Source organism: Epinephelus fuscoguttatus, linkage group LG11, assembly GCF_011397635.1.
Source record: "Epinephelus fuscoguttatus linkage group LG11, E.fuscoguttatus.final_Chr_v1".
Lineage (NCBI taxonomy): Eukaryota > Metazoa > Chordata > Actinopteri > Perciformes > Serranidae > Epinephelus > Epinephelus fuscoguttatus.
Window position 1 is genome coordinate 4,049,155 of NC_064762.1, and position 22,422 is coordinate 4,071,576.

Consider the following 22,422-nt stretch of genomic DNA (forward strand, 5'->3'; position numbering starts at 1 on the left):
TATAGTTACTTTCCACAGCTGATGACATTTTCATGAACTGTGCAGGCCTGTGGGTGAGAGCGCTGCTTTCACGGCGGCATGAGAATCCCAATGATACAAACAATAAGCCGGTTGTTGTGAAATGGATCTGAGAACATGCTGCGTTCAACAGTTGCTGTTTGACAGGTTACCAAGAGTTCCTGTCCCCAGCAGGTTTGAATATGTTAATCTACAGCTGATCTTCATACACGAGACTGCTGTGAAACGTAACGAGAGGCTTCCTCACGTTGAAAAATCACATTCAGAACACTTCACAGTCGTCACTATTAACATCTGGGCTGCATCTAATGATAAATTACTGATTAATCTGTTTTAAACAACTGTTTCCTCCATTACTTGATGATCTTCTTTATAAACAGTAGAAAAAAATCATTTTAAGCTTGTGAAATGTCTCATTTACTCATTTTATCCAACAATCAGTCCAAAACCAAAAGATGTTTAGTTTACTGTGGGATATGACAAAGAAAAAGCAGCATTTGTGAAGCTGCAACTATTAAATATTTGCCGTTTATTGCTTGGTGAATGACTCATACGACTATCAGAAAAATTGCCAGTTGACTAATAGATTGATCATCTTATTGTTTCAGCTCTTAATAACTTTAATCTAATTGGGTAAAATCTGCCAAAACACTTGCTGTTGCTGTATGACACTTTCAGATGGCTTGTTAATAAAATACAGGTTAAAGAATATGTTGGGTTACCACTAATACAGACTGTACACTCACCAGCCATTTTATTAGGTACACCTTGCTAGTACCAGGTTGGACCCCTTCTGAGAATTGACATGATAACATCACACAGTTGATCCATGATGAGAATCTCCGGTTCCAGCACATCCCAAAGGTGCTCTATTGGACTGAGATCTGGTGACTGTGGAGGCCATTGGAGTACAGTGAACTCATTGTCATGTTTGAGATGATGTGAGCTTTGTGACATGGTGCGTTATCCTGCTGGAAGTAGCCATCAGAAGATGGGTACACTGTGGTCATAAAGGGATGGACACGCTCAGCAACAGTACTCAGGTAGGCTGTGGTGTTTAAACCATGCTCAGTTGGTACTAAGAAAATCTCCCCCACACCATTACACCACCAGCAGCAGCAGCCTGAAGCGTTGATACAAGGCAGGATGGATCCATGCTTCCATCTGAATGTGGTTTTTCCAATCTTCTATTGTCCAGTTTTGGTGAGAAAACCCGTGTGAATTGTAGCCTCAGTTTCCTGTTGTTAGCTGACAGGAGTGGCACCTGGTGTGGTCTTCTGCTGCTGTAGCCCATCTGCTTCAAGGTTGGACAAGGTGTTGTTGCTTCAGAGATGCTCTTCTGCACACCTTGGTTGGAACCAGTGCTTATTTGACTTCCTGTTGCCTTTCTATCATCTTGAAGCAGTCTGGCCATTCTCCTCTGACCTCTGGCATCAACAAGGCATTTTGGCTCACTGGATATTTTCTCTTTTTGGGACCATCCTCTGTAAACCCTAGAGATGGTTGTGCTGAAAATCCCAGGAAATACTCAGACCAGCCCGTCTGGCACCAACAACCATGCCACGTTCAAAGTCACTTCAATCACCTTTCTTCATCATTCTGATGCTCCGTTTGAACTTCAGCAGCTCGTCTTGATGCCTAAATGCACTGAGTTGCTGCCACGTGATTGGCTGATTAACTATTTGCGTTTACAAGCAGTCAAACAGGTGTACCTAATAAAGTGGACAGTGAGTGTAAAACAAATAACAAGCAGCCGTCAATCTAAAAGATGCACTTAATAAAAGGTTGTTGTGTATTTGGACAGGGTTGGAATGAGCCGTTTTATTGTGGGCAGTTGAGATACATGAGTGTAAATATCAACAAAGGAAGTTAATGGTTGACGTCTGTACATTACATTCTAACAAAGAAAGTGATGGTCTCGCAGTCAGTTCAATGTACGCTCCAGATGCTTCAACTGAGACGCGCTCTGAGTAAGTTTACTCATTCATCTGTGTAAAGACAGTTCATAGAAAATATAAAGCAACTCATGACTAAAAGTTTAATTGGTTAACACTTTAAATCACACCTCTATCTATGTCTACGTAATTTCAATACAGCCATACAATACAAGTATACACGGTTATTTTTGTGGTTAGAGAAAAATACAACCAAAGAGGGTATGGAAATGCAAACATACAGCTGTTTTTAAACTTCTCATACATGTGATAACAGGTCACACGAGGCCGGCGGCCTTCTTGTATCATAGGTACGATCTCATAATGCAGGAGAGAATAAAGAAATAAATCACTAAACATAGCCTGAGACAAGTGTACAATATGCACACTTGGGGAAAATAAAAGCTATGTGAGAAAATAAAAATACTAATAGAGTGCTGCCTCTCTCCTCGCTCTGGTAAAAATAAGTCTCTGATGTTTGTCCATGAGTTCCATCTTCTGGCAGCCGAGTGCCACTGGAGAAACAAAGGGACTGTGTTGGCCGGGGCTTCGGGGAATAGTCACTGTGTTCCTCATCCAATATGACAGCAGAAGAAAAGGGGACGCAGGAAAACTAGGTGAATTTCAGTGTTTTTAAGTCTTTTAATCTGTCAGATTTTTTTTTATATAAATCAAAAAGTCTCAAGCTTTTCATTCCGTCCTCAAACGAGGTTTCAGGTGCGCCGCTAGGATGCTCTTTTTTTCATCTGTGTGGCTGGTGAAGGGCTCTCATTGGTTATTTTTGGCTTTGGCGTGTGTGAGGATGTGAGACTTTAGGTTGGTCGACTGCGCGAACTTCTTATTGCAGCCGTCGAAGGGGCAGACGTAGGGCCGGTCTCCAGTGTGGATCCGCACGTGTGTGCGCAGGTTGAAGTCCAGAGAAAACCTTTTCCCGCAGCCTTCGAAGGTGCACTAAGAGAAAGCAGAGGGAGCAGGGGAGTCAGTCGTCATGCTCATCATGCACTGCGTTACAGCCAATTTCTGGGCTTAATTGACTATTCGCTACACCTCTCTCCCAAACAGTGATTGTCCAATCACAGCTGAGCAACAGCGGGACTGTCAAGATGAGGATTTCCCCACTTGTTAAGGCAGTGTGTGCATGAGGCATTTTAAAAGTTTGGAAGGTTTTTTTTAACCTTCCCAAAAACCAAAGACACAAGAGGAAAAGTTTAAGGAGTGGACTAAACGGTGACACATGCAGACTATTATTCCACATTTAATTTGGACATATAAACAGCAGATTCCAGCATAACATGAATATAGTATTTTCTAATGAAGGCATGTGGGATATGCTGATAAAATTCAAATTTTAGGAGCGTTCTTTGGACATGTGTGCAGCACATTTGGAATATGCATCTCAACTGGGCAGTTTTCAACACACGGCCTCTTGCCTGTTTAGAATTGGCTCTCTGTGTTGTACTCAAACCAACTGGCCAACAATTTGACAGGCTGTGGGGTAAAGATGCACGCCCAAAAGAAAGGCCAACATTTCCAGTCAGAGGAAGACACACACCTACTGCTAAACATTATGAAAGACTTCAATATCAAAAGGGTTTTTGGATATGTGCAAATATCGTAACGCTGACCTTTTTAAGGTGTTATAAGGAATGTCAGAAGGAGGCTGTGTTCGTACGGTTGGACAAGTATGCCACCAGTGGGAAAAAAAAAAAAAAAAAAAATCTTATTTGACGCAAAGCAGCTCCAGCCATTCCCCTTCTCCATATTTTGATCTGAGGCTGCTGCTTGCCTCCTCACAGGCAAGAAAAAGCGCGACCACATAACGCCAGTTTTAGCCTCCCTCCACTGACTCCCAGTCTGTTTTCGTATCGATTTTAAACTTCTTTTAATTGTTTTTAAAGCCCTCAGTGGTCCGGTCCTAAAAACCTTTCTCTTCCACCTGGCGTATCATTCAGCCTGAACATGATGATCTTTTTTTTTTCTTAAATTGCTATTTTAATGTTTGCACTGTTTTCTTATCGTTGTTTTCTACATCTATTTTTATTATTGATGTTGTTTTAACTCTGTACACACCTATGTGCAGCACTTTGGTCGTTTAAATGTGCTCTAGAAATAAATCCTAACTTGACTTGACAAACGACATTAGGGTGCGTTAATCAGATTGTGCATGGCTGCGGGTAAACTGGAATATTAGTGGACAATTTACTTTCATCAGCCATGTAGACACCTTAGTAGGACTAGTATTTTGAGCATGAAAATGTAGTCAATGTGTTTATGTGTTGCAATGTAAGCCAGCTAACTAGCTTACTTCCTAATGCAGAGTTGCATGAACGAACTACTGAACAATAGTTTTGGGTTTACTTTTTTGCAAAAGCCTCACTCAAGACAAATAAATCCACCAAGTTTACAAAGCCATACTGGGTAAACTGAGATTGAGCAGAGATGTGACTGTAGCTACAGTCTGAGATCTCAAGAATTAGTTTTGTTGTCTGTTCCTGGTGCTCCGACTGAGCTGGGAAAGAAAGCTTTTATGTGCTCTGCTCCTCTCACTTAGAATAACCTTTATGAACTGGTCTCAGTTGGGTCTTGTCATTGTGTGTAGGTGTTGTAATATTTCTACATGTTACTGTGCATCTTTTATGTTTTTTATTGTGTGGTTGTTTGGCTGTAACTTTCTGTGTGCTGCTGTCTCGGCCAGGTCTCCCCTGTGAACGAGATCACTGATCTCAACAGGACGTACCTGGTTAAAGATGGGTTAAAGAAAATAAATAAATAAAAATGTAGTATTTTCCCACCATGTGGAAGTTGGAGGAAGGTAACTAAAAGTACAGCCGCTAATGTTACGCAAAAATAATGTTTCCTTTGTCAAACACATTGGTTATTGCTGATAGTAGTTTCACACCTGGATAAAACATCAGTCTTCCCAGAAATCAATCCATCACCCCTCTAAAGCAGTAACCTACACAGTGAGTCTCGTGCAGCCACTGGCAACGACTGTTTCAGAGTTAGGGCGGCGAGGAATTGATTTCCAGTAAACTTTGCAATTTTTGCTGTTAACAAAATGTCAGTAATTTGGCAATCTTTTACACCGGAGAGCCCACCAGTAAAAAGACAACATGGACAGTATGCATGACTTCAGTGGCGAGGGGTGAGCAATGCCACACAACGTTAGCAATCACCTCACATCTGTACGGTGTCAGTAGTATACAGCTGGGTTTTTTTTTTTGATCGGTACTCAGTTTCACCCAATATGCAAATTCAGGCATTGGAATTGTCACTGGGAGGGAAAACGGGTATTGGAACATCTTTACTTGGAATACTGACGGTGCATTTGCCAAAGTTAACACTGTATACTGCGAGTGGGCAAGAACAGAAAGCTTCACTGGCGTAGCTAAAGAAACACAAATTGAAAAAGTCTGATTTACGTGTCCAAAAAAACTGGACTGAAACATGTCAGTAATACTGAAGAGTAAATCAGAATTATGAGATTATTTTGGAGCAAAGTCTGGAAGTTTAAGATCATGCAAAGACTCTGTTTCCCGTCAGTGTGATGGCTGACCTTTGATTTATCCATCCAAGACAAAGTTTTACTGGCGTCTGATGATTCTGAACCCCATGAGCGAGCAGTGACTTATATCTCATTCTCATTAGCTTGAATCTGACTCAAAACTGTGATGGGCTTATGTGCTTAAAGTGTAAAAATAGTGCAGAGTGTGTCTGTGCGTGGGGGACTGTGAAGTCAGTCCAGATGCCAACCTGGAAGGGTTTCTCCCCTGTGTGAACAAGTTGGTGACGTTTGAGTTTGGAGCTCTCCACAAATGCCTTGCCGCACTCGGCGCAGACGTGCACGCGGGGTCCGTGGGTGTGGAGATGCTTCCTCATGGCTGAGTTATCCCTGAACATCTTTGTGCAGCCCTGGGGACGACATAAAGTGCAGCACACAGTTGACAAACAGCACAGACAAGCAAATAATGTCAGGTTCTCTGCAGCAGGCTGGTAAACTCTGAAGTGCTGCAGCAAAAGGGCTTTTGTTTCCTCGTGTATAAATGTCAAGCGTAAAGCTTAAACCCTGCAAAGAAGAGTTGAATCTATTCTTCCCTGACGTGGTAATATATTGGTAACAGCTTCACACTCCAGTGGCGGACTGCTCATACAGCGAATCACCCCTTACATTAGCTAAACACAGAGTTCAGATAAGGCCTGATTGTTCTTGTAAGTACATGAAAATCAATACACTCAAGTGCTTCTACAATTTTAAATAACCTTTACAGAAATGCTCAATTATCCACAAAACAACAAAGCAACAGTGTAAGACTATTAAACCTATCAGGAACTCTGAACTCTATTTGAGTGAAGTACAGTCAGGGTTCACTCGGGGACATTAGACTCACTTTATGAGGGCAAGCTATCGTCCGGGGAGCATCGTCCTCTTTGACTTTCCTGGGCTTCATCCTGTTCAGGGAAAAAAAGGGGGGGCATGGTTTAGAGTTTTAAACAAACAAAAACAGATATACGAGGTTAAACAATCCCTTTCACACAAGCTTCACTAGTTTAATGTTGATTTCTTTGTAAAAGTTAATCAATAACCAGTGTCGCTAAAGGGCAGCCTGTCAGAGTAGAAATATCCTCACATGACATTTCACCCTGAGGCAGCATGTTTACAGACAAGAGAAGCACACAGTGAAGATTCAGTGAAGTTATTATGGTAAATAATCACATAATACACACTCACTGGTCTCACAATAAAATATGCTTTATTTCCATTTAGCTGACCTGCACATACAAGACTACTACTACTACTACTACAAAGGACTCGTTTCTGTACTTGTTTTATTAGATCTTAGTGCGGCGTTTGACACAATTGACCATCAAATTCTGCTACAGAGACTGGATCACTTAATTGGCCTAAAAGGTTCTGCGCTGAGCTGGTTTAAATCTTATTTATCTGATCGTTTTCAGTTTATTGACATTCATAATGAATCGTCCTTACGTACCAAAGTTTGTTTTGGAGTTCCGCAAGGTTCTGTGCTCGGACCAATCCTATTTACTCTATATATGTTTCCTTTAGGTAACATCATTAGAAATCACTCTATAAATTTCCATTGTTATGCGGATGATACTCGGTTGTATTTATCGATGAAGCCAGAAGAAAGTAATCAATTAACTAAACTCCATAACTGCCTTAAAGACATAAAAACCTGGATGAGCACCAATTTCCTGATGTTAAATTCAGACAAAACTGAAGTTATTGTTCTTGGCCCCAAACAACTCAGAGACTCTTTATCTGATGACATAGTTTCTCTAGATGGCATTGCTCTGGCCCCTGCCACTACCGTAAGAAACCTCGGAGTAATATTTGATCAAGATTTGTCTTTTAATTCTCATTTAAAGCAAACCTCACGGACTGCATTTTTTCCATCTGCGTAATATTGCGAAAATTAGGCCTATCCTGACCCGAAAAGATGCAGAAAAATTGGTCCACGCTTTTGTTACCTCAAGGCTGGATTACTGTAACTCTCTATTATCAGGTAGCTTTAGTAAGTCCTTAAAAACTCTCCAGCTAATTCAGAATGCAGCAGCACGTGTACTAACAGGAACTAAGAAACAAGATCATATTTCTCCTGTTTTAGCTTCTCTGCACTGGCTCCCTGTAAAATCCAGAATTGAATTTAAAATCCTACTGTTAACTTATAAAGCTCTAAATGGTCAAGCCCCATCATATCTTAGAGAGCTCATAGTGCCATATTATCCCACCAGAACACTGCGCTCTGAGAACGCAGGGTTACTCGTGGTCCCTAAAGTCTCCAAAAGTAGATCAGGAGCCAGAGCCTTCAGCTATCAGGCTCCTCTCCTGTGGAATCATCTTCCTGTTACGGTCCGGGAGGCAGACACCGTCTCCACATTTAAGACTAGACTTAAGACTTTCCTCTTTGATAAAGCTTATAGTTAGGGCTGGCTCAGGCTTGCCCTGTACCAGCCCTTAGTTAGGCTGACTTAGGCCTAGTCTGCCGGAGGACCCCCCTATAATACACCGGTCTGTCTGTCTGTCTGTCTCTCTCTCTCTCTCTTTCTCTGTCTCATTGTGTCACACGGTTTACTGTTAATTTATCATGTTGATCTGTTCTGTACGACATCTATTGCACGTCTGTCCGTCCTGGAAGAGGGATCCCTCCTCAGTTGCTCTTCCTGAGGTTTCTACCGTTTTTTCCCCGTTAAAGGGTTTTTTTGGGGAGTTTTTCCTGATCAGCTGTGAGGGTCATAAGGACAGAGGGATGTCGTATGCTGTAAAGCCCTGTGAGGCAAATTGTGATTTGTGATATTGGGCTTTATAAATAAAATTGATTGAACTGATTGATTGATTGATTGTTCTATGATATGAAATCAGTAAATACCCCACTTGTGAATTTTGAAGCTTTTCTGTGTCTTAAAAAAGGCGATTGTTAACAAGTGGCTAAATGCGACTACAGAACGTCATCATAGCAGAACACAGCTTTACAGCACCGCTGTGGAAAGGATGTCAAGTCATGACTAGAGTTGTACCAATACCGATACCAGTATCGGAAATGCCTCCAATACTGCCTAAAATGCGGTATCGGGTAACAGCGAGTACAGCCTATGACCAATCCGATACCACGTAATGCCTCACGTCATTACGCATACGCACGCTACAGGCAAACAAAACGGAAACGGAGTGGAGTTTGTAGCCTTTAAAATGTCTTTTTTACCAAATTGTGTGGCTGCACTTTAACCTGTGTCTTGATCTGTGTCAACACTGGATAATAATGATACCAAAAAGTTTTATGGCATTCATTCTACTATTATGTATTTATTTCTTAATATTTTACATAGAGTTTTAGGAGTTGAGACATACAACAATTCATATCCCATCCATTTTTATTTTATGTGCTGGTATCGGATCAGGACTCAGTATCGGCAGATACCTAAGGTTCAGGGATCAGTATCGGGAGGGAAAAAGTGGTATCGGTACATCTCTAGTCATGACTGTAATGTAGATGGTTTAATTTTTTAAATTCAATTTAATATACTTTATTAATCCCCCTGAGGTTCCCCTGTCATTATCAATTCAATTTTTTCACTCTGCTGTCATTAACCACAGGTCTGAAAGACACACACATGCACAAACAGGACCTATACATGCACAAAGTGGAGAGATGTCAGAGTGAGGGGGCTGCCATGGTCAGGCGCCCTGAGCTTTTACTTCTGGTGATTACATTTAGGCTTCAAAAATCATAAAAGTGGTGTTCCTTTGTGAAGATTATCTTGCTGACAAACATCTAAGTATCATAAACGTTTGTCACAGAGCTTATTTTCTGCAATAATCCTATAGGCTTTTTGGACCTGCACTTTCATAGCGCACTTCTAGTCATCTGACCACTCAAAGTGCTTTTTACACTACATTCACACAAGGTGCCACCTGCTGCTCAGTTTATAAACACACTCATACACTGATGGAACAGTCGTAGGGAGCAACTGCAGCCTGGCAAAGCCAATTAGTGGACGGCCCACTGTACATCTGAGCCACAGCTGCCCCGTGATGAAGGAACCAGGACAACACTAACTTCTGTGTTGGCCTACGGAGAAACATCATCCCCAGAGCGCCCTATAGACAGCCTGAACTACTAAACCTGAAATATCTGTTGAATAAATTTTCAAAAATTTAAATAATTTCAAAAAAATGTACTGTTTTTTTTAAACAAATAAATCTATACAAATAAATGACAACTTAAATGGGTGAATAATAAATAATGCATAATTCTTAGTTGTTGAGCTAGCCTAAATGTTTCACTGACTGCACTGAAGACTTTTCCCTCCTTCATGTGTCACTTTAGTTTTGACCAACAGACACCCGTAAAACACAATCTGACATGTCTGAGCAGCAGCAACACAGACACTTTTTTGTGATCAACCATTCATCATTTTATAACAAAATATAATGGGACAGGTCAACAGAATAGCTTCTTTGGGTCTCCCTCAGTATTATGTGTTGTATTTGCTGCTCTGTTGTTGTTGTTGTTGTTGTTGTTGAGTCTACCTGCCCTGGGACAACAGATGCAAATTAGCTGCTGGCTAATTTTGGTGCAATTACTTTTAATTGTGTATTGTGTCCCTGCAAAAATTAACAATTCATTAAATGAATAATAAGAATGGTTCACCTTTCCCCATAATGCACAGCGCTTGATGCTCAAACATTGTTCATATACACAAATCAATATATGAAGACACACAACCATGCATGCATACCAACTGTAAACATTTCTCCATATACTTGTAGTTTTTTGTTGTTGTTCATTTATAGGATTTTTTTCTTATTTTTTGGGAGATGAGTCATGTTTATCTCTCACTACATTTTACCTTTATGATAGCTTTTTTTTGCATTTCAATGAGAGTTATCTGTAATTTGTGTTTCTCGCAGGAAACAGGTGTGTATACATTCTGTGAACAAGGGATGCTCAGTCCTACACACACACACACACACACACACACACACACACACACACACACACCTGGCAAACTCGGCCAGCTGCTTGGGGTCTGAGAGGTCGATCCCCGGGATTCCACCAGGTGGCAGCTTCTTCCCTGTCATGTACTCGGAGTAGTCCGGAGGGGAGTTCTCCCCGACGATCTGCTCCTCCACCACCGACTCATGGTCAATGTCTTTATTGTCATCTAGGAAGACATTACAGAGACTGAACCGATAACACATTGGTGTTTCCCTTGCAACAAACTGAGGGAGGGCAGAAATATCTCAGCCTCAAAGATATATCAGGAGTCACATTATTACTTTGGCTTTATATTAACAGAAAATGACCCATTTATACATTAGTGATTTCCTTATAGCGAATTATTTTGCAGGTTTTTACTTTGTAAATTACACTGTAAACATGTAAACACAAATTATGCTAACCATACAGATGACACAACTCAACACAATGTATAGATATATATCTACAGCATAGGGCACATTAGATTTAAGACTTTTTAATGCCACTCAGAATGAAATTTAAGACCAGTTTCACAAGAACAAAAATTGTAGGAAAAAATAACTTTAACGGACCTCAATTATTTTGCCCAAATGTTTACTGTGACATTAAATCTGACTTTTTTTGGTAAATTTAAAGAATTAAATGATCTTCTTTAAATGCTGAAAAAGTAAAAATTTCTAGAAACACACAGAAAATCCTGTTAAAATTTTATAAAATACTCTTGATGAATAAAAATGCATATTACCAGTTAATATATGTTGACAATATTCTGGCTGTTATTAGGGGTTAGCGACTGATTTCATGTTTTGTTCCCTGTCATATACATGCTTTAAGTTTGATACCGGTTTTGAATTTAATAAATAATATATAATAAATTATTCTCGATGAAATACATTTCAAAAATATATCCCATTATTTTGAGATGTTACACTCCAAAATAAAAAAATAAATACAAAATGATAATATTCTACTTCCTGTGTCTGAGCATTTCTAGAACTTGAAATTGATTTAATACCAATTAATTCCTTATTTTTTGATTAATTAATTTAATGCCTTCTATACTTTTTAGGATCCCTGCAACATGACAAACACGCAGAGTAAAAAAAAATAAAGAAAGAAAAAGGTTAAGAAGGGCTAAAACCAATAAAAAAAACCATAAAAATAACTTCAACCATATTTCTACAGTTTAAAGTGCAGGAAAACACAGAAAAATATATGCACACACACCTAAAAACCGGTTGTAAAACACTATTCTTCATTTCTAAATAAAAAACCAATAGCCTCCTTTCATAAAGAAGTGTGTGTGTGCAAATATAAGAAGCTGAACTATTGTTTCTTACTGTAACCAACCAGCAGAGTGCACTAAAAATAGCTCCTGGTGGCTGCTGTGTGCTCTCAACACAACAAAATAAACATGCAGACTATCAGTGAGGAATATGTCAACTATTACCCCCAACCTGGCTGTGAAATAAAATAATTAAACCTCATTAATATCAGCTATTGATTGCCTTTTAAATCCCTTATCGATACTCATCACCTGGTCGATATTCCAGCGCACGCAGTACCAGCAGTCTGCACAGAGGCACTAGTTAGCCCGCTGCAGACGCAAAGCTGTCTGGTGAACCACCACCAACAGCAACCACAGCTAACAGCTAAACCATCTACTCCCTGAAATAAACAGTACCTGACTCACAATTTCACGCATATTCAACTTTCACACACTTCACATGAACCTCCGGCGGTGCAGCAGCTGCAGCCGAGCCGCCTGTGCGCCACCGTGTTGCGGCCTGCACAGATCCAAAACCCCAGCTGTCTCTACCTCCCCCTTTAGCACCGCCGCCATCTCTGCCTGGCCGCGACTATCGCCATTTTTTCGGGGCCGCCGCCATACTTACTAGTCTCGGGGAATATGGCGGCGCCCAGCAACACCTAAAACATGGCCTCCCTTCAAAACAAAAACATTTCGGTATGATACAGGAGGGTTTCGCATCGAAAACTCGCACTATTTGTCGCTTTTGGCGGCGGTGCGACGTTGCACTCCAGGAACTAGTCTGGTGCAGCAGGACAACGCCCTGGCAATGAGGCCTCATGCAACGGCTAACAAGGGAGCTGACAGACACGGCTGGGCTACGTTTACTTACCCGATGCCCACATTGTAACAGAAAACTCCCCCTCCAGTGTCTTTATCTGCACCTGCTTCTGCTCCCATTTTCTCCCGCCGGCCTCCGCTCCGCTTAAATAGCTCTTTTTGCCCGCTTTCTTCCCCCCGGTGCCGCCTCCCCGTTTCATCCGACCCACCGAGCTCTTCCCGGCCACAGTCACCAGAGTCTGTTCGATGTACTCGTCCTCCACCCCGGGAGCCGGCACCGGGATGAGGATCTGGTCCTCGAACCCGCTCCCGCCGTCCGTGTGCAGGTCCGAGTCATCCCCACCGACCACCTCCTCCCGGGTCTGGACCAGGATCACCTCCTGGTGGTGGTGGTGGTGGATGGAGCTGGGGTCGTCCGTGACCAGCGGCTGCAGCGCGATCATGGGCTGCCCGTCGTCGTCGTCGTCATCCCCGCCGACCACCGTGGTCTCGATAGTCTCCACCGGTATCGTTTCCACCTCTATCTCGTGGAGCTCCACGATCTCGGCCGGCATCTCCGAGCCGTCTGTCTGGATGTACAGAGTATCTCCGGATGCCATGTTGAAGTCCGCCAGCTTGCCTGTCTCATTCACGCCGTGTTGTGCTCCTTGTTGGACCTCACAAACACACTCACACGCCCCCCGGCTCTGCTCCTGCCTCCGTCTCTGCTCCCTCTTCTTCGATAACAACTCTCTTCACTCCGTCCCACGCCAGTTCTCGTTGCCACTATCCTCTCGAACACAGAAACATCGCGAGACTTGGGGAGAACTCAGCGATAAGTTGATAACAGAGCTGCTGGGAATTTGCCAAACTTTATATTTGACCCAAAAACATTCATCTGAACACACATGATTCAATAATTACATTTGATATAAATGGTAAAATAATTATTCTATAATATATAGAATTATCTATCTGTATATGTGTATATGTACACATGTATGTAGCCTATTATGTGTGATGTGTATATATATTTTTAACTTTTTATATTTGTATGTGTGATATTTATATATATATATATATATATATATATATATATATATTATCTTTATATTATTTATATTTGTAAGTGTATGATGGCACCTTGGGGTTAATAATAATAATAATAATACATTTTATTTGTATTGCACTTTACATTTTAGCAATCTCAAAGTGCTACAGAGCAGATAAAAAAACAATTGAAACAGTTAGAATTAATACAATTTCTTTCTTTTTTAAAAAAAAAAATTTATTAAAAATGATTAGAAACGATAAATAGTTAAAAGAAGAACCTATAAGAGGGTTGGGAGAAAACACAAATTCGTTCCCATGTATTCTGTATGTGGAAATGACAATAAAGTTGAACTTGACTTGATTAACTATCCAATCCTGACCTGCAGCCATTATAAAACTTTACTTAAAATCTAGAAAACATAATATAAACCAGGGGTGTCAAACTCATTTGAGCTCATGGGCCACACACGGCCCAGTTTGATCTCAAGTGGGCTGGGACCAGTAAAACCACTGCATAATAACCTGCAAATATCAATCCTTTCAAGTTTTCCCTTTTTCATTGTGAAGAAGTTCATTCTGAAAACAAAACTGATGATGGACAGCCTGTGATATCCTGGAAAAAAAGGTGCAAATCCAACAGTATGTCCCAGTTTATTTGCTGCTTATTTTCGTTACATGTGTTCGGGTTTCTTTCATAATTTTCAACTAAAGTGAATGCTATTGAAGAAGCAGGTTTCTTACAAACCATTTACAAATCTGTTGTCAGTGCCTTAGGACCAGAGTTCCACTAATATTGTTTTAAAATACATTATTTTGTACGGAAGCGTGGAAGCAAATAAGGAAATAATTGTACTGTGGTGTGGAAGCAAATACATAAGTGCTTCAATTTTTACAGCCATGGTATACTTGATATTAAAATATAAACACCACTGAATTCATAATGCTGTAATATTTCACTTTGAAAACCATGTACCACCACCTCTTCGAAACAAAAAAAATAGAGGAAAGAAATTTAAGGATTTGCAGTTCAAAAAGCTGAATTTGAATATATTTTTTTCAGTTTCAGAATTAAAAAAAAAGAATACATATATATATTTTTTTTAAGTTGTTCAAATTCAAATTTCGAGTTCAAAAAAACTAGCATAGAGCTCAAATCAAATACAGTTGGTCAAAACATTCAGGCTCAGTTGCCTTACCTGTCCTGAGTGGCTGGGATGTTGCTATTTGACTTTTTTTGAACATGAATTTTTATGTCTGAATTTGACCAATCAAATTTGAGCAACCTCTTGTTTTACTTTTTTTTGTTTTGTTTTGTTTACTGTTTTTTTTTATATTAAAAAACATTTAAATTCAGCTTTTTAAATTGCAAATCAAATATTTTATATATTAATTTTAAAGAGGGGAAATCAGCGAAAATAAAAAAATTAAAAATAAAAAAAGTATTTTAATGCTATGAATGCTACGTTATGATTGGCCAGTCTGCGTTCAGGGGCAGGACTTCACGAAGCAGAATCTGTGTGACGTGCAGTTACTGTCCACATCAGCAGGGGGCGACATTCCCTCACATAAGGTAACTGCACTAAGTAGGCTAAAACAAAGAGCCTAACTAGCATTAGCATCCTTAATCACTGTTAAGGATGCTAATGCTAGTTAGGCATAAGCACTAGTTAGATAAAATAAAACTACTAATGCATAAATGTGTTTATTACCTTCATATTGAGGCTTTTTGGCAGGTAGCAGTCAAGTCTTAAGTTTATCCATCATAATTTATGTGGTCGTTATATATATACCTTTTATTATTAGTCTGAATCTGCAGTTTGCAATTATTTTTTTTTAAATTATGATCCACTACCAAATCAAATTAATTAAATGATCAGTTGGTTTACAAAATGCCCAAGATTGCAAACGTCCATCACAAGTAATAACACAAATCATATAATAAAGGTTGGGTAATCTGGTTACAAGGGTTAAGATCAGAAAGATTTTTTTGTATTTTTTAATACCATATGTACTAACCATGATTGGTATTATTTTTTAAGGGTTAGTTTTAGCTAATTTAATTTAATTTAATTTTTTTATTTAGACCTCAACTGGAAACTTGCAGAATTATTTGTAATCAAAGAAAAGAGTTCATTATAGGCTTTTTATCTTTCATTATCAGTTCTGTGAAATTTGACCTCAACTGTACACTATGGAGTTCAATCAGTCCTGCCTGTGCTGCATCAGATTAAGATAATTAGATCTAGATACTGTTACAATGATCACACCCAAATGTAAATGCAGTTTTACTGACTAAAGACGTTGATGTTGGTGTGGAAGCAAATAAGGGACGTAAGTGCTTTAAAGTTTACAGCCACACTATTCTTAATATTAAAATATAAACACCATCGAGTTCATAACACTGAGCATGTAGCCTTCACCTCTTCCAAACAAAAAATAAAAGGAAGAAATTTCCTGACTTGCAATTCCAAAAGCTGAATTTGAATATATTTTTTCCAATTAAAACAAACAAACAAAAGATTTAGGTTGTTTAAAATCGATTGTTCAAATTCAGATCTAAAAATTCAAGTTGAAAAAAATTAACATAGAGCTAAAATCAAATACAGTTGGTCAAAACATTCAGGCTCAATTACCTGACCTGTCCTGAGTGGCTGGGATGCTATTTGAATTTTTTTCAACTTGAATTGTTAACCTGACTCCTCTTCTTCTACTTTTTTTTTTTTTTTTTTTTTTACTTTTTTGTGTTACTGTTGTTTTTTACACAAAACATTTTTACAATCAGCTTTGTAAATTATAAATCAAGAAAGTTTACATTTTAATTTCAAAGAGGTGAATTCAGCAAAAATAAATAAATTTAGCTACATGGTTTTCAGAGTAAAATATTTTAATGCTATGAATTCAGTGGTGTAATATTAATGTTAAGTATTCAGTGGCTTTAAACCCTTTGGAAGCTGAGCTTGATTTCTTTTAAAAACATAACAAGGAAATTAGAAAAAAACCCTGCAAGAAGTAGTAAAAACAGAAAATTAAAAACAAGAAAATTACTGAAAAACAAAACAAAACAAAACAAAAACAAAAAAAAAGCAGAGAGGGTAATGACCTGGAAAAAGAACTTAAAATTATAGTAAATCTGACAAATAATTCAAAAGTAAAATAAAACTGCTACTACTAATAACAACAATAATATTGCTTTCCCTAAATTTAAAAAAAAAAAAAAGTAAATGTATTTTACTTATTTTTTTGCAATATGCGGGACATTTCTTACCAAGTTGTTCATTGCCTTTTCCCCATATTTTTGAAAGAAGCTCAGAGTTCAAAGGTTTAAATACCTGTGAAAGGCATCTAAAAGCAGCACAAGAAAAGTGATGTCACTCCAGGTTTCAAAGAGTTAATATTCAAATCATATGTCTCCCATTTGCTTCCATAGATGGCCAGATAAAGAAAACATGAAAGAATAAGATAATAAAAGAAGTATGTTGTTTTATTTAAATTACGGTACCACAAAAGGCTGCAGCAAACAGGCCCTTAACGTTACACACCACACTCCTGTGGTTAAATCTACGCACTGGTGTTATAATAAGTTCAATACATTTTCACAGTTATATAAATACGTTAATGAATACCCAGTAAATGAACTAATCCATAAATATCTGGGTTTAACTTTTGAATGTTTCTTAAACTGTGTGCAGCACTTGAATAACACAGTCAGGTTAAACAGGAACAGCTCAGATGTTTCACACTTGTGCTGCACCAGCTGTAATTTATGGCACTTATTTAATATGCACAAGTCTTTGGGTAAAGTGTCAAACAAAATCACCAGACAGGCATCAAAATAGCACCATAAACAACACAAAAGGAAGAGACGGCCTCGTTTATCCAAGACATTGTTCACAGTTTTATTTGAATTCATTTTAGTGCGTTTCTTTTTTTGTTGTTGTTGTTTGTTTGTTGTCAAACCAGGAAGCACTTTGTCATAAAAGGAGAGAATAAAATGAACAATACTTCACCATATCCTTGCAGCCAATAAACATTTTATTAACAACATGATCACAAATACTCTGGTGCATTATTTATTTATTTTTTTTTTGTTGTTTATAAGATTGCAATATCCAAAGATTTCACCCTCGGTCTATCAGGTCAGAGCCTGTTGTTTCTCTGCTGTGTTTCCACACGCAGCTGTGTCGGCCAAAAGGATAAAAAACCTTCCAAAAAATGTTCCAGGTTAGACGATGAGAAACTTTTATTTTTTGGGATGTGCTTGCAGCTGTATCTAAAACAAAAACAAATGAAAACAAACAATAAAAAATACAAAAGGCTGACATAAAATGATGTGCAATAATAATTATGAACATTATCATTACTATCATATTCTCATGATCATTTCCTCATTATTACCATTGAACTCACTACACTACTACGACTCAGATCCACATGACACTGACCATCATAAAAATGATAGTAATAATAATGAAAATGATAGTAATAATAATATAAAAAAAAATTAAACTTGTGAAAAAAAGCAAAACAAATAAAATAATGTGAGTTTTATCCGTTTTCCTTCAGGCCGAGGACAGAGGGGCGAACTAACAAACAGACAGAACATGTTAAGAACTCAGAGGAATCAGTGCGAGAGTGAAGCCCCAGTCACGTCCAGACAAACAAACCAAATGTTACACAGACACGTCTGAGGTGTTACAGCAACGTTGCCGCGTTGCTTCAACACCGCAGCTGAACAGGATGAGTCGATGTCACAGTTTGGGCCTCCGTTCCTGACGTCTCCTCCTCCTCCTCCTCCTCCTCCTCCTCCTCCTCCTCCTTCTCCTCCTCCTTCTCCTCCTCAGGACCACAGCAGCTGCTGCAGGGGCAATGGTTCAAAAAGGTGGTTCATGTCGGGGGGGGGGGGGGGGGGGGGGTGGCTCTGAAAGATTATGTCGTGCTAATTCGACTGAGTTCATGTCTAATGGCTGCGGGCAAAGGAGAGAAAACAGTGACACAAAGTTAGGTTGACAAAAACATGTTAGCAACTGTCATAACATAAAACAACAGAGACCCATGATCCTCAGTGAGGACCTGAGGTGACTCCACAGATCTTACACACTGTATGAGGTTCAGTTCAGGACACAACCACACTAATACGTTCACGTTTTAAAACAGCTTTCTAAAACGAAAACGACCTCTCATCGCAGCACCTCCAAATCTGAAACCGTGGTTCTCTGCCGAAAACCGGTGGATTGCCCGTCTGGGTTGGAGAGAGTTACTGCCCCAAACGAGTCAGTTCAAGTACCTCAGGGTCTTGTTCATGAGTGAGGGTAGAATGAAGCGTGAGATGGATCTGCGGTTTGGTGTGGTGTCTACTTCCCAACCCTCACCTACGGTCATGAGCTCTGGGTAGTGGCCAAAAGGATGAGGTCACAGATACAAGCAGCAAATGAGTTTCCTCCGTAGGGTGTCTGGGCTCAGCCTTAGAGATAGGGTGAGGCGTTCGGACAACCGGAGGGAGCTCGGGGTAGAGCCGCTGCTCCTTCACGTCGAAAGGGGTCAATTGAAGTGGTTCGGTCATCTGATCAGGATCCTCCGAGACACTTCCTGTTAAAGGTGTTTCGGGTATGTCCCGCTGGTAGGAGGCCCCGGGGCAGACCCAGAACACACTGGATGCATTACAGATCTCATCTGGCCTGGGAACACCTTGGAGTCCCCCAGGAGCAAATGGATGGATGTATCTCTGTACACACGAATGTTTCAGCACTGTTTTAGAAATAATCTCGTCCATAATCACGCCTGCAAACGTGTATCACCTAACCGTTCATGTACACTGGGCATGTACGTGCTGATGTAACCAGGAAGCTACTCTGTAATTGGTTGCTAAGTTACAGAGAATACTACAGAGACAACGAAAAGTAAGACGAGATTTCTTTGCTTGAGTCGATGACGAGATGGAACTGAACGAGGCTGTCAAGGCGGTGGAAAACAGACTGGGAGTCACTGGGAAGTAACTATAACAACGTATTAGAGTGGTATTGGGGGCATTACCCATCGACGGGAAAGGAGTGCCGTCACAAGAACAATGACATCACAAAAGGTATGTAGACCTAGGCATAAACGTAGCCATAGTTCTGTGTTGTGAAACATAAACGTATTGGTGTGGATACAGCCGGAGTCATCACCAGCAGTACGACACATCCTGACATTTTCAAAGTTTAAAAATCAGACCTGATTATGTCATAGTGATGTCATCATGGTTATGTGCAATTGGTCTTGAGACTTAAAAATGTGACAGAAAGTCTGTTTTACAAACTTGAGGTTCTGAATTTGATATCTGCAGGTGGGTCCTGATGAAGCCGGGTGACAGTCGTCAAAACTGTCCAATCACAGCGTCCCCTGTCAGTCTGTCAACTAATGTTTACTCCTCTTGATTTGTTTGTAAAAGTCAGTATGAACAGGAAGTGGACCTGAACTAAACGCAACAATACAAACAATCTGTTTTTCCCTCGGTGACGAACAAATGAACCAAACTACAGATGTGACAGCACCCTAACAAGTTGTGATACTGCACCACTTATCTTTCCTTCCTTCTTTCTTTCTTTCTTTGTCTCTTTCCTTCTCTTTGTCTTTCTTCCTTTCCTTACTTCTTTCTTTCTTTCTTTGTCTCTTTCCTTCTTTTTGTCTTTCTTCCTTTCCTTCCTTCTTTCTGTCTTTCTTCCTTTCCTTCTTTCTTTCTGTCGTTCTTTCCTTCCTTCTTTCTGTCTTCCTTCCTTTCCTTCTTTGTCTTTCTTCCTTTTTTTCTTTCTTCCTTTCCTTCTTTCTTCATTTCCTTCCTTCTTTCTTTCTGTCATTCTTTCCTTCTTTCTGTCTTTCTTCCTTTCCTTCTTTCTGTCGTTCTTTCCTTCTTTCTGTCTTTCTTCCTTTTTTTCTTCCTTTCCTTCTTTCTTCATTTTCTTCTTTATTTCTGTCATTCTTTCCTTCTTTCTGTCTTTCTTCCTTTCCTTCTTTCTGTCTTTCTTCCTTTTCTTCTTTCTTCCTTTCCTTCTTTCTGTTGTTCTTTCCTTGTTTCTGTCTGTCTTCCTTTCCTTTCTGTCATTCTTTCCTTCTTTCTTCCTTCCTTCCTTCTTTCTGTCGTTCTTTCCTTCTTTGTCAATCTTTCCTTCTTTCTGTCTTTCTTCCTTTCCTTCTTTCTGTCTTTCCTTCTTTCTGTCGTTCTTTGCTTCTTTCTGTCTTTCTTCCTTTCCTTCTTCCTGTCTTTCTTTCCTTCCTTCTTTCTGTCGTTCTTTCCTTCTTTCTGTCTTTCTTCATTTTTCTTCCTTTCCTTCTTTCTTCATTTCCTTCCTTCTTTCTTTCTGTCATTCTTTCCTTCTTTCTGTCTTTCTTTCTCTCTTCTTTCTTTATGTTCCTCTCTTTCTTTATATCTTTCCTTCCCCTTTCTCTTTAGTTTCTCTTGTTCTCAGTCATTCTCTTTCTTTCCGTCCTTTCTTTCTCTCTCTCTCTCTCTCAGTTTCTCTCATCCTCCAGAATCCAGCGCCTCTTTGAAGGAAACTCAAAGAACATGATGCAACGTCAGGAACAGATGTTTCATGAATAAAACAAAAAACAACACAAACAAAATAATGAATTGATTTAAAAAAACAAAACAAAACGTAATGTAACTGAGCCTCTTAATGATGTGAACTGATGATGTCATAAACATTCCCATGAATGTTTTTGGGCATATTGTAACTGCTGACCAACGATGTGAAAACACAAAGTCACATTTTTCTGATCTAACCTGCGGCATTATTCACAGCACTGTTCACACATTGTCTACCCATGTTGTATGAGGCGTCCATGTTCATGTTTCTGGGCCTGTAGTGCAACCTAGTGGCCACAGCTGCACATAACCACCCAGCTCCCATCATCCCTGTGCTTAGATTTCCAATTAAACATTCATTACCATACATTAGGAGAGAGACAGTGATCCTAAATGTTGATGGATCACCCGTTTAGTGTTTACAGAGACAATTAAACATACCATCAATGATTTCATCCTTCACTTTGTGCAATTCACGAAACACTTCTTCCAAGATTTCCTGATGAGGCACAAACAAGTAGAGAAACAAGTGTTCACACTACATCACACATTTCTTTATTTAATGTGGAAATAATTGAACCCAGGTAGTGAGACACAAATTAACTTTTGGAAAACAAAGTTTGTTTGGTCACAGTTTTTACCTGTTTCATTCTATCGAGGTCTAACGAGTCTGTGTCGCTGCCACCTCCCGCGGTTCGTACCCTGAGTGATATAAAAATGACTGTGTGTCAGATTCACTGCTGTCACTCTGCTTCACAGACACATCCAATAATCTGTGCTGCGTCCAGCTCTCACCTTGAAACCATTGACCTGTCTGCAGAGTTAGCTCGGTCCCACGGCTTCTTTGCACCATCTAGAAGACATCCAGCACCAGCAGGTATAATGACATTTCCACATAAAAAATGTGATGTATTCTCTTCTTTGAGTCAGTTAGGTTTTCCCAAGAATAACTGCATATCATTTTTAAATAAACTTTAAAGGGACAGTCCACCCCAAAATCAAAAATGCAGATTTTTCCTCTTACCTGTAGTGCTATTTATCAGTCTAGATTGTTTTGCTGTGAGTTGCAGAGTGTTGGAGATATAGGGCCCGTCCCAATACCCCCCTGAGCCCTACCCCTTGGCCCTACCCCTACATTTGCACGTTCCCGTGAGGGGTAGTGGTGTCCCAATTCCTTTTTGCGTGTAAGGGTAGGGGGCATAACGAGGGGTAGTGGGTATGAAACTAGCCCTTCGGAGCGAGGGATTTCAGATGCTGACTTGCCAGCGAGGCATCGCCATGGCTACC

At 39.7% G+C, this 22,422-nt stretch overlaps 3 protein-coding genes across 7 annotated transcripts in view; 1 reads left to right on the top strand and 2 right to left on the bottom strand.

Annotated features, from left to right (window-relative positions):
• Window positions 1-22,422, top strand: part of LOC125897313 (vascular endothelial growth factor A-like) — a 341,071-nt gene that overhangs the window by 140,590 nt on the left and 178,059 nt on the right. The window lies entirely within an intron of this gene.
• yy1b (YY1 transcription factor b) lies at window positions 1,820-13,321 on the bottom strand. Of its 2 annotated transcripts, none has more exons than XM_049590524.1 (5): window positions 12,595-13,321; window positions 10,475-10,637; window positions 6,341-6,401; window positions 5,706-5,864; window positions 1,820-2,903 (listed from the first exon to the last, which is right to left on the bottom strand). In XM_049590524.1, the coding sequence occupies exons 1-5, from the start codon at window positions 13,139-13,141 to the stop codon at window positions 2,721-2,723; spliced, it is 1,113 nt and encodes a 370-aa protein (XP_049446481.1). In that variant the 5' UTR covers window positions 13,142-13,321; the 3' UTR covers window positions 1,820-2,720. The 2 variants fall into 2 exon arrangements, with proteins under 2 accessions (XP_049446481.1, XP_049446482.1); XM_049590525.1 differs by having other exon boundaries at window positions 10,475-10,625; window positions 12,595-13,320.
• The window catches only part of evlb (Enah/Vasp-like b), a 97,581-nt gene continuing 93,629 nt past the window's right edge, over window positions 18,471-22,422 (bottom strand). For all 4 annotated transcript variants that reach the window (XM_049590510.1, XM_049590509.1, XM_049590508.1 and 1 more), the window contains 4 exons: window positions 21,931-21,988; window positions 21,777-21,837; window positions 21,577-21,634; window positions 18,471-18,538 (listed from right to left, as the gene is read on the bottom strand). In XM_049590510.1, the coding sequence (XP_049446467.1) occupies window positions 18,501-18,538; window positions 21,577-21,634; window positions 21,777-21,837; window positions 21,931-21,988 (215 nt within the window). In that variant the 3' untranslated portion in view covers window positions 18,471-18,500. The remainder of the gene's footprint in view (window positions 18,539-21,576; window positions 21,635-21,776; window positions 21,838-21,930; window positions 21,989-22,422) is intronic.